The sequence below is a fragment of the Mercurialis annua genome, linkage group LG3 (assembly GCF_937616625.2).
Source record: "Mercurialis annua linkage group LG3, ddMerAnnu1.2, whole genome shotgun sequence".
NCBI classification, from domain to species: domain Eukaryota; kingdom Viridiplantae; phylum Streptophyta; class Magnoliopsida; order Malpighiales; family Euphorbiaceae; genus Mercurialis; species Mercurialis annua.
In genome coordinates this window covers 75,519,993-75,533,334 of record NC_065572.1, presented here as the reverse complement: position 1 = coordinate 75,533,334, position 13,342 = coordinate 75,519,993, and the positions used below count along the sequence as shown (strand labels likewise).

At 29.0% G+C, this 13,342-nt stretch overlaps 1 protein-coding gene across 1 annotated transcript; it reads right to left on the bottom strand.

Annotated features, from left to right (window-relative positions):
- LOC126673872 (transmembrane ascorbate ferrireductase 1) lies at positions 1–3,040 on the bottom strand. Its single transcript, XM_050368183.2, has 4 exons — positions 2,781–3,040; positions 838–886; positions 541–740; positions 1–435 (listed from the first exon to the last, which is right to left on the bottom strand). Exons 1-4 carry the CDS (start codon positions 2,922–2,924, stop codon positions 136–138), a joined length of 693 nt encoding a protein of 230 aa, XP_050224140.1. The 5' UTR covers positions 2,925–3,040; the 3' UTR covers positions 1–135.
- Positions 3,041–13,342: the final 10,302 nt, after the last annotated feature.

Below are 13,342 nucleotides of genomic sequence, written 5' to 3'. Positions count from 1 at the left end.
TTACAACAAACACACAAACATTATATTATTATATAAATATACGAAATATTTAAGTACAAATACAACATACGTCCGAGCTTCCAATAAAATTAATCAGTGAAGCCATCCACGTGTACACACTCCACAATCATCTTCTTATATAGCACTGTAGCTGTAATCATCTTCTACAGGAGCCTGACTGAGTGCCGACAATATGACAAGGGCACCATATAAAATGGCAACAATGGCAGTGAAGTTGACAAGTAATGCTTCAGACCCATATTTGGCAATACCACCGTTCTCAAGGAATGTCAGCTTCTCCAAGAATCCTAGTGCTGCATTTGCTACCGCCAATATGTACACAAACACCCCAAATAATACATGCCATGGGAGGGAGGCACTTCTAACCCCAGCTGATGCTCCGGGGAAGAAAAACACAACGAACCCATATATCCACTGCCAAATAACATTTCCATTTCATTTATAAGCTCGACTACTTAAAAAAACAATAATGATGTTATGTATATGGGATTTTAATTTAATTAGTCGGTCGGTGATTACCTGAATGCCGTAAAGAGAAATGACGGTGATCCCAATCCAGGAATGTAAGCTGTATAAGTTAGCAATGCCGCTTTCGTTATGATTCTTGAAAGCAGCGTAGATGCCAATGCAGCCAAGGATTAGTGCAATTCCATGGAGAGTGAGATGCACCAGTTTCTTATGTTCTTTCTTCAAAGGAAGACTTTTGTAACTCATAATAGCTGAGCGGGGATAAAGTGTTTGTTAGTACCATTTTGCTTTACCAAAATTATTAGATAGGCACATGAATTTGTTAAAGAAAAGGAAATGTCTAATTACCTTGGCCTCCTATGATAACAAGTCCAATTAGCATCAGAACAGGGTGAAGCTGTTGAAAGAGAGCAACATATTATCATTTTAACAAGCTCTTTCATAAAAATTTAATAATAAATTAATAAGATGAAAAAAAAGCAGGATAGGAAAGTTTTCATATGAATTTATCATGAAATCTTTTCACAGAAAGTAATTTGCGTATTTAATTGATAGGAGAATTTATGTAAGAGAGGCTAATGATGGATCCATATATTAAGATAGATTTTTCTCTTAAAAGAGGACTAAAGTGATAAAAATGTACTTAAAAATGCTTGCTTTAATGGAATGCATTAACAAAATAAGCAGATAGATTTTTGGATTTAAAATAAATAAAAAGTTTAAAGTTTTTTGTTTTAGAATCTAACAAGTTAAAAGAACACATATCATCATAGTTGTCCATATGTAAAAGCAGAAGCGTGCTGTGTTGGAAAGTCTTCATCATTTATAACAGAGAAAGAAATGTCGGAAATTATTTTCAACTTCGTTTAAGATACATACTCAAAATTAACGGTCATTTAAATTAATTACGTGCCATTTTTTATATTTAAACTACATGATCAGAATATCCAACTGTATTTGAATTAATACTTTTGAGTTAGTAGATAATATTTTTAAAAGACTGTACACATATGACAAATTCCAGGCCACGTTATGAGCTTTTAAGAAAATGGTGGTATTTTGAACAGAACTCTGAAGTACATAGCACATCTATGGAAAAAAGACAAAAAAAGTAGGTGGTCAAAGTTGTTGGTGGATGATCAAATTTTTTAAAACAATAATTATGTATAGTTTTTTACTTTGCCCTATCTATATCTATAATATATATATAAAAGTACGGATAGGAGGAGACAGTCAAATTTACTGAATAATCCTTTTCAATTTACTACTAAATAGAGGTTTTATAGTGATTAACTAATTAGTTATTTAATTAATCACTATATAATTAAAATCCTAATTAGAATAGTTAGCTAAATTATCTCCAATTTAGTTTTTAATATGTCAAAACTAACTAAATTGTTTTCAAATTATTAGAAATACCTATCTTTTAGTTTCAATATATTATTATTTAAATTTCTATCTTATTATTCAGTATGGAAAAATATTTTATAACCAAATATATTATATTTATTTTTACAAATTTTTTTAATTAATTTAATATTAATTATAAATAAAAAATTGATATAATTATATTAAATTTACTAATATGTTCATTGACGGATTACGTTATGAGCCACGTGCATAGCACGTAATGCGAAACTAGTAGCTAAAAAAAAGGCTAAATGACAAATTATTTCATCCTAAAAAATTGATTTATTTTTGCTAATTTTCAAAAAACTGAATGTAATACGAGCTGTAGAATAATGGGCTTAAGAAAAATAAAAGGCCCATGATCAACCTAGTCCTAATGAAATACTGACTTATTGTTAGCTAAGAAACACACCACCAACCATTCCAAAATTTAACAAAAGTAAATAAATAAGATCTCATTCTAATTATTGTAGTGTTAGTCAAATATTAGCGATGTTGATCTTATCTAATCTAACTACTGCTCCTTTTAATTTAGAAAGTCATGACATTGATATTATAGTAAAATACAACTAAAATGGAATTTAATGCTAAATTATGAGTGAAAGACAAAATCGAATAAAAAAATTACAGATGCCAATGAAAAGAAGGAACGTGTTAAGTGAGAGGCAAAACGACACCGTAATGAAAGAATGACAACTATTTGCAGACCCATAAATTAACACGACCAAACAAAAACCTTTAATTCTGATAACTATGTGACCTAAAAAATCAAACCAATTGAAAAAGAAACAAAATTGAGCTCAAAATTTAACCATTTATCAGAAAACATAATTTAGCTGCAAAAGATCAGTAAACCTGTATAAAATCGAAGGAAAACTTACATTGAAGATGAGATTCTTGTTTGTGGCTTCCCAAGCCAAACCGCCTCTAAAGCTAATACACCAAAACAAAACCATAATCGCAGCCGCAAGAGCAAGCGCGTGCGCTACAAATGTCAAGGGTCGTGCCTTCATCTCTAAAGCCATGGCTACCTGTTCTTCTTCTTCCTCAAGCTTCCCTTATGTTTTGTTGAAAGTCTTCAACACCAGAGGGTGAGTAAGAACTTTATAGAGATAATAGATTTTTTTTTATTTTGTGTGATCTGTTTGGATGGGCTTGGCTGTTTATTGATATGTTTGACCGTTAGATTACAATAGATCCTACTCTCCTTTATGTTTGGATGGACGCCACGTTGTCTCTTTTTTTGAGTCTCTAGATAAATGTTTTATATGTGCCAGTTGTCTTTTATTTATAGGCGATCCTAGCTTAACTAAAGTCAGTCTCCTGTCTTTTATTTTTCTATAATTTTTTGACTTTTATTAAGTTTTTTTTATCAATTAAGAATTGTTAATTTGATTATCATTAATCTCATGGATTATAATAATGCTATTTGCCAGATCTTGATCAAAAAATACTGCTATTCTCAGTTTCTCACGGGATCTCCTGCATACATATGATCCGCGTGGATTGAAATTTTTTATAATGGAAAATGTTTTTTCCAATATATAATTGTGTGTGTAACATTATTGTACTAAACAAATATTGTAAATGAAATGAATAATGCATCTTCCAATATAGTATCAATTTCTGAATTGCTATTTAGAAAAAAATATTTTAAATTGAAAATTAGCTGAGATGAAATACATATTATGAGTAAGATTGTTTATTTTTGTGATCTTTTTTTTTTATCAAAATCAAATTTTCATTAATAAGATTGTCAAATAATAGAAATAAGTGCTCTTTTAATAACACTGAATGAGTCAGACTAAAACTGTAAAAACGTGAAGCCTTATTTAATCAATAAATTTAATTAAAATCAGGGTGAAAATAATTGTCGTTTAATTCGATCATTGTTAAAAGAACTTTTTTATTTTTATAAAAAAACCAAACAATTTTTTTAAAGATGAAATGATAATATTATGTAAAAGATAACTCCTCAAATAACATTTAAAATCACAGTGTCTGTTATAAATAAAAATTTACTGTGTCCCCAAATGGGCCACCAAAAGCTTATGACTGCATCACTACATGAAAAAATAAAGTATCACAGACGCTTTATGAGAAAGCTCGATCATAAAATGTGGCCTTTGGCTTCAGGCTTTGCATGATTTTTTTTTCCAAGGCTTTGCATAATTAAATGGATGAAATACATAAAAAACAAATGACACTTTCAGAAAATACAATTTCATGAGAAGGAAGTATGGAGAGGACGTGGCAGATAAATGGATGAAATGAAATACAAATGAGGTGACGTCAGCTGTGACTTAAAATGAAATTGACCCTATTTTCATCCTATAGCCAGTGGTTGCAGTACCATCAATGACGATCGATCGTCACAACAAAAAACTAAACGAAAAAGGACTCAAATTGATTTCGACACAATATTTATGGTTGTGTTGGACACACACCCTTTTTTTTCCCCCTCAATATAGTAGTACCATTCAAATAGTTATATAATATATATATATCTTTATTAATTATACTATGATTTATTACAAAAAAAAACTTAAGATTACTAATTAAATAAACTAGTAAAATATTTTTTATAAATTAAATTAATTCATTTAATATTTAAATAAACTAAATTAGATTTTTAGTATTTATATTAATTTATAAACTGGAAATTATTTTTAAGACAAATATTTATTAATTGTTGCATTGCAGTAATCACGTCGAGTAGATATAAGTAATAAGGGTCACGTGGGAACACTACTTATTAGCCGTGAATGTCTATTATGGGTCCAATTAGTCAAGTTTTTCGTGAAAGCTCGAATCCGATTAAATTTGGCAATAATGAGAGGTTTCAAACCTAATAAGTCTGACACCAAAACATAAACACCTAACCTTTTTTTTTTTTTTGAAACACTTGTAACATAAACACCTAACCTAATCTTCTTACGTGCCTCGTCTGATAATATGCCATACCACATTAAATATTAAACTACTACTCAATATTTGATTGATTTAGGCCAGTATTAATTTGTTCATAGGAATAACCTATTTCTGAATCCTTAAACTATATTTTTTTTTTCCATCCGGTTCTTAAATTATTTTTTATCTTTTTTGATCCTTCAATTTAACGAAAAATCATTTTCGAGTTCTTGAATTGCAAAATGATGCCGTTTAGGGTAATAAATTGTATTTTCGAAAATTACGAAACAACGTCGCTTTTATCGTTCAGGAACTTAAAAATAATTTTTCACTAAATTAAAGTTTCAGATAAGAATAAAAAATAATTTAAAAATCGGATTAATAAAACAGATATAGTTTAAGAATTTGAAAATGAATTCTTCTTTGTTTATATTTTGTTCACCACAATAATGATGTAGATGGTGTGTATTTTTTTATAATGCAATTGAAGGTGACCATCTGAATACGGCTCCATTGCATGTGAGCTGATGATAATCCATACATTGTTGTAATATTTGCAGCCATCTAATGTAATATATCTCCACATCGTGAGCAGATGATGTGCAATCAGCTGGCGAGACAAATTCCGCTTTTACACTTTTATATAATGTTTTATTAATGCATGCACCATCAAATTTCATGTGTTCACTTTAAATGTCAAAACTATGGTCTATGCCATATACATCTTTATGTAATCAGAGATTTGTAGGGAAACTATGTTTCACAATGCATGGCTGTCTTAGCTATGTAATCAGAGATTTGTAGGGAAATTAGTTTTAATGAATGAAATTACATTATAACTGTCACTAGAGGCGGAGTCAAAAAAATTTTTTTTTTTTGATAATTGGAGGAGGGGGGAGCGCTTGTGGGCGGAATTGAACCCACGACCTTGACAGTTTGTTGTCCAGCACTTATACCATTTGAGCCACAACTCGTTGGTCAATAGAAGATGAAATTTTACTTGGGCAAATGGTATATTATGTGATTATCTTTTAAAATTTCTCTATATCAAATGACGATTTATTGTTTTTTTTTTATCAAACGACATTGTTGTTTGATCAATTTTTTAAAAAGTAAATCATTCAGTTACTCCAAATTTTTAAAATAATTATTAATTATGTCAATCTTAAGAACCGATTTCTAATACGATGATGAAAGTTGAAAAATGAAAAAGAAATTGATAGTCCATTAAATTTTTTGTAGTCTCAGTTTTTTTTTAATGAATAGTTTTATAACTTAAATTGTAATAGACACACAACCTTAGTTCGAAGTTTAAAATTGTTTATTCATCAAAAAGAAAAGTTTAAAATTGTTTTCAATAGTAATTAAAATGTCACCTTGATATTTTTGTCCAACTAAAACGTTGCAGTATTATATAAGAAAGTTAGCTTTAATGTGAAGTGAATATATTTTTAAGAAACAAAGGATTAATCTGGGTTTTGAACTTATAAGCCGGGATCAAATATTCACTTTCAATTATTTTATCCAGTTAAGAAGTTCAAAGGCTAAGATGATTTAATTTTATTTTTAATTGACCTAAAAATAAAAAATATTATCTTTATCGGACCAACAATTGAAAATATTTCTTTTAATTGATCAAAATGTTCAAAAGTGAATTATTTAATCCTGAGTAATAAATTAAAAGTCACGGTTGATTCTTTGCTCGAACCATAATGGTTTATACTACATTTCCTTACATAACCTCCATAATAACTTTAAAACATAAAAATAATACATAGTATAATATATTGAAAGCAAAAAAGAGATAAATAGCAGAGAAGTCAGAAGAGCCGCCGGACTACCACGATACCAGCACTCTCTCCGGCGAGGGAGAGGGTCAGTCGCCCACCCTTGTTTTTATGGCTTCGTCCATGATCTTTTTTAATGAGATTAAAATGTGATTTTTTTGTTTAGAATATTAAAAAAGTAATTATTGTTATTTTTTGGATAATTTTATAAACAAATTTAATGTGGATAATTTTATAAAATTATACGATACTTTTTTTTAATTTATATAAAATTTGAAAAAAGATAACCAGAGGAAGTATCAATTTTTAAATTTAGGGAGTAGCTAGTAAACAGGAGTAGATAGGTGGTTCACACCAATGTTATGATTCTTTGTTTTGTTGTGCCACCTTTCATTTGGGTTTAATGTGTATTTATCCCCATGCTACCAAAATGCTAAAATTTCACCATTTTCAATTGGTGGAGTGGATTTTAGTTGTTTCTTTCCTTGAAACAATTTGAATTTAATGTGTGACCCTTAAAGAATCTTTTCGTGTTCACATTGAACAAAATAAGTTATGTTTTCATAAATTTAATCATTTAGTTTAAAATAAATGCTTTAATAAGAGACTTAATAGTGCATGAAAATTCTCGCAAGCTTATTATTTGTAGCGTTCCAAATTATAAGACACCTTCTATATTTAGAAGGTAATTCGAAAACTAAAAGTTTTACTTACCTCTAATAAATATACATAGTTATTTTTAAATCAATTAATTTTCCTATATTCCATAATAGAAAAAATATATTGTTTTTTTTGTATTGTCCATCCGGTTTTCAGGGCTTCGCCTTAACTAATCCGGATACGCCCCGCGTCGCGCACCTGGCATGGTGGATGAGTTTGCCGGCGGGAATTTTCTGCATTCACAAGACTCGAACCCCAGACCTTGTTTAAGCGATACCAAGCCGCTTATCACTTGAACCAACCCCCGTTGGTAAATATATTGTTTTTTAAGACCAATGCAAAACGCACCAATAAAAAAATTAGTCATTTAATATTATTTAAATATTTTAATAATAATTAAAGGATAAAAATCGAAGCTTAGACAAAATAACCAATTTTAACCAATCTAACCATATTTTTTGACTTGTCTTGTTTGTTCAAATAGCCTATCATTTTAGGACGGAGGGAGTATTATTTTAATAAATCAATTGTTCAAGTTTAATTTGATATTGATATTTTATATGAATTTATTTACGGCGTATTTTAATGGTTTTATTAATATATATATAAAATTTGTTTTTGATAAAAATATGAATTTCAAATAGAAGGTGATTATTTAGTTTAAAAAAATAGAAGGCTATACTTTTTAAATAATATTGGCAATGTCGGATTTTTTATATATTACTCTATTTATTCCATTTTTTTATCATTTTCTATTTTTACAGGTATTAAAAATATATTAAATGAGCATACACGGATCAGATCTATTGATCTATTGATTTCGTTCAGGAATAGTGACTCTATATTTCTCATTAAATTTTGTAGTCATCAAAATATAAAAATTTAATTTTTCTTTAATATAAAGAACATTTATATATAATGAAATGCTTCAATTTTTTACATTTAAAATATAATATACTCTTTCCATTTTATTTTCTTTATCACGTTTTACATTGAAGTAATGTTTACTGAATTTGCATGGAGAGATGATAGTAAAGACATGACAATAGGAGACATGCAAAAGAATGAAACAAAAGGAAGATAAGCTTCATTAGAAAACCAAGACCAAAAGGCAAGTATGCCTTATTATAGAGGCCTACTCCCTTAAAAACCCTCACCTTTCAGCCCCTTTTTAATTCTATCCTTACTTTATAAAATTGTCGATTTATCCTATTTTATATTTTTTTCATTTCAATTGTACCCTAATTTTTTAAGTTTTTATAATTTATTTATTTTAGGAATGAAACCATTCAATTAAGAAAGTTTAAGAGTAAAAGCACACTCTTTTTCATTTAAAAAAATTCAAATAAATCCTTTAACTTTAAAAACTAACAAAAAACCCATAATTTAATTAAAATTAAATTATATTTATTTGACTAAATCTAATCATTTTAATTTATATAAAGAATTAATATTTTAAAATTAAACACATCCCGATTCCGGCCGCCGGGTCTATTCTCCGGCGGCCGACATTGGCTCCGGCCACCGGAGAACAGACCCAGGTGGGCTCTGTTAGCCATCTTCCTCAACGAGGAAGATGAAACAGGGTCTGTTTCATCATCTTCCTCGTTCAGGGTTCATCATCTTCCTCGACGAGGAAGATGACATCTTCCTCGACGAGGAAGATGAGGAAACAGATATGTGAACTGTTTCCTCATCTTCCTCATCGAGGAAGAAGATGAGGAAGATCATCTTCCTTCCTCGTTGAGGAAGATTATAAACAGGGTCTGTTCATCATCTTCCTCGAACAGACCCACCTAGGTCTATTCTCTGGTGGCCGGAAATGCCACTGCCAGTCACCGGGAAATAGACTCGGCCGTTGAAATTTAATATTTTTTTAACTGATAATAATTTAGTTATTTTAAAATCAAAAATTATTTTTTTAAAATTAAAATAATTGAAACCCGTTCGAGCGGAGAAAGGTTAAATTGTAGTCGGAGGCTATTGTAGTGTCGGAAATATTTATAAAATAAATTATTGGCATTATATTATATTAAATTAAAAATTTATTTTTATTATATTTAAGTTTGTAGAGAAGGATAATTTTTTGTATAATTATAACATTAAATGCTATTTTAAATATTTGTTAAATATGAAGAACTTTTTCTGAATTTTTTCCACATGAAAAAGGGTCAATTTAATACTTCAGGGTACAATTGAAATGCAATAATGCAAAATAGGGTAAAATTGACAAGTTTACAACGTTAGGGTAGAATTGAAAAGGAACGGAAAGGTTAGGGTTTTTTAAGGTATTAGGCCTATTATAAAAGGCAGTGGAAAGCTGTTTTCCAGTTTGCAATAAAAAAAAATTAATTTTATAAAAAATCATAAACTTTACTTAAAGTTTTATTTTAATCACAATTTTTCAAGATTACCATATAAAACCACGATCTTTTATTTTGTTTAAATCTATCACCGATTATTCTCTGGTGTATTTTTATCTTTTATTTTTTTTCAAATCAGCCTGAATCTGGTTGCCACTTCAGCAAAAATACTCTGAAAATTAATTTGATGATAGATTTGAAAAAAAAAATGAAATTTCATGGTTTTATATGACAACTTTCAAAAGTCGTGATTAAAATGAAATTTCGTGTAAAGGTCATGATCTTTTATGAAATTAACCCTAAAAAAAACAAATAAAATGCTTGTATGGTAAGCATAAGATTCACAAATTCTATGAAATCCTTGACTAAATTGAAATTTCAGTCGATACTTATTAAGATAATCAAATTTCATAAATAACAAATGTTCATGTATATAAATTTGCAATAAGAATTGAATAATGCTCAAGTATATAATAAAGGTTTATTTTACCTTTCAAATTTAGCATATAAGATTTATTAAAAATCAGTTCACGGATTTACATAAAAACTCGTTCAATATAAGCTCTTTGTTTCATTTTATCCCTCATTTGAGGTGTCAAAAACAGGATTATAACATTATACATAAACCAAGGCTGAAATCACAGAAAACTATTGATGAATTTGAAATTAAAGAAGTAAAACAAGATAAAAAGCATACTTTAAAGTATTTTTATTTAAAACCAATTTTATCATATCTGACTTTTTGTACTGTAACTCGTTTGATCCCTCAGTTAAGGTGACAAATAATAATTAGAGTATTATATATAAATCTCAGTTGAGGTGGTATAATTTTCTTGATCAATTTGAAATTGAAGAGATAGAACCACACAAAATATTTATTTAAAGGTGTATTTATCCAAAGTTATAAATTTATTTTGAATTGATTTTTTTATGTTAAACTGAAGAGGTAAAATAATCTTTTGTTGTATTTTTCATATAGAAAAGTACAAGAGATTGTCTTTCAAAAAATAAATATAGAAACTTACAAGAGATTGAACTGATAAAAGTAGCCTAAACATGTTTCAAATAAAAAGCCTAGTCCAAGGAAACTTAGCCAACTGAGATACAAGAACACCAGCCCATCAGCCCCGGTCCTCTGTTTGCTTGCTCACTTCCTTTGGTCATGATCCTTTTTCTGGCAACAAGCCTTCTATTTTTTTCTACATTATGTAGTTTATCATTTTATTGCGAATTTTTTTAGTCTACCACGTCATCCTAAACTAATCTATCATATTATGATATATTATTAAAATAGTGGCACTATCGTAATTTTATTTGTTACTTCTTTTATATATTTGAATATTAATATTACGATAATGCTATTATTTTAATGACGTGTCATAATGTGATAGTTTTAATCTACAGATGATGTGGTAGACTGAGTCTATCTAAAAATTTCTCAATTATCTGACCTCGTGAAAGTATCAAATAAGGAAAAAACAAATAAACAAACAAGAATATAAAACGCAAAAGAAAGGTAACAAATAATTGCTGCTATGAATAACCAATTCACCAAATGGTCAAACTATTAGGCAAGGCTGTAAATTCATATTTTTACTTATTTACACATTTGAATAGTAATATTACAAGATTGCCATCATTTTAATGATGTGTCATAATGTGATAGGCTTGGTCTACGGATGACGTGGTAGACCGAGTTTACCTGAGAATTTCTCCTAATAATAATTCACTTTTGCATGCAGGTGTCTATTGAATTTAAAAATGAACAAGTGCATATACCTATCTAATTGCGTGCATTTAAATTCATTAGATAGAAATTGCTAAGAAATGAATTTTAATCCTCTCTATCATAAAAGTTTGATACCACGACGGATACCAATCTATCCAAGAGTTAGAACAATTAGGCGAGAACCAATAATAGTTTTATTATTATTTCAACACAAAATATAATCCTGCAACCCCATGTCTATTTCCCCCAAAAGATCCTTGCAAAAGATGTTGATGTGGGGGCTTTATTTGTGCATCAAAATGTATGGATGATGACTATATTTCAATGGCAAATCCATTAGTTGATTCTTTAAACATGAAGTTAACCCTAATTATAGTACATAACAATAAACGTTATTGACTCATATGGTTCCTTTGAACTGTCACTATTAAAAAATAGAACATAATTGATTGGTGAATTTGGTATGATTGCATTGTCTACTATTCATGGAAATTGAATGACGAAATAAATAATTAGGAGATCAAACAGCATCATTGAGTTGGAAAATTAATGGCTGGTTTGTTTTTCTATATATCAGTACCAGAAAGTGGTCCTTGGTGGTGGGTGGGTAATTTTTTAAGATCAAGGAGGAGGTTAGCCTTGAGATTTTTTTTCAGTAAGAAGATTTAGCATTTAAGTTTTAGTTGACTTCGCAATCAACTTTTTAATTCATGATTTAACCATCAAACTTTTTTGAAAAATTGTATACCTATGCACCCACATAAGGATGACACTACACTCCAACTTGATAGTTTTGTTATCAAAGGGATATTCATCCAATTGGATAGTTAGTAAGACCCTTATAAATAAAGGTATACATTCTATTCAAACTAAATAGAACCGAATTTAATTTTTATATTTTTCCAAAGCAGTTAATTTTTTAAAAATAAATAAAAAAATCCAACAAAATAATCAATTCAATTTTTTTTTTGTTCCATTTGTACAAAAAATGAATTGCAGATTTTTTGTTCTTATATTCAAACGAAATTGACAAATTAATTTTCATAGTATTAAGACGCCCCATTTACAAGGCACCTTTGGTTCAAAATCAAAGCCTGACGTGTGAGATGTAAATATATTGCCAAGTTTTGTTTTGAGAAAGAACACATGTTCCCAACCACGTGCTTACGGACATAGACAATGGAACTTGGCAGGGACTATACCACAAAATAAGGGCATCCAACAATTAATGTTAGCTCTTTGCTGTACATCTTGGGGCTCCACGATGATGTGTTTTAATAATTTGAGGCAAGGTTGGATGCTTAACTGTTCGGGCCCTTTTTGGAGCAACCTTATCTAATGAATAATGACTTTGCACCAATCAAAAGCTTGATAATGTCTCTTTTCCTCCCTATAATTCTGCTTTAATGATCATATATCATGCGGGCCTTACTACCATTGCAAGAATTAAAACATGGTTACTTACGACAGAAAAATTGAACACTTTGAAGAAGATAATAAGCAATTAGGAATAGCCAGGTGTCCTATTAAGGTCATAGCTATAGTCCAAAATTACACAAGTGTCTCTAAATTGTTATACCCATTTTCGATTGGAAGCTTACTTATATCAGCTAACGTATTGCTACTGCTAACAAACTCCTTGATGTTAAAAGGCCTAATCACTCAAAAACCCCTCACCTTTAAACTTTTTTTTAATTCTACCCCGACGTTGAAAATTTGTCAATTTTACCCACTTTTAAATTTTCCGTTTCCAATTGTACCCCAATATTTTAATTTTTGTTAATTTTTTAACTTAAATGATGAAATCATTCAATTAATTAAGTCTAAACATGAAATTAAATTCTTTTTATTCAAAAAAGTACAAATAAGTCCTTTATTTTTAAAAACTAACTAAAAACCATAATCAAATTAACACTAATTTAAATTCTTAATTAATTTAACTAAATTTAAATAAATTTTAAAAATCTACAATTAATATATGCGAGACATGGACA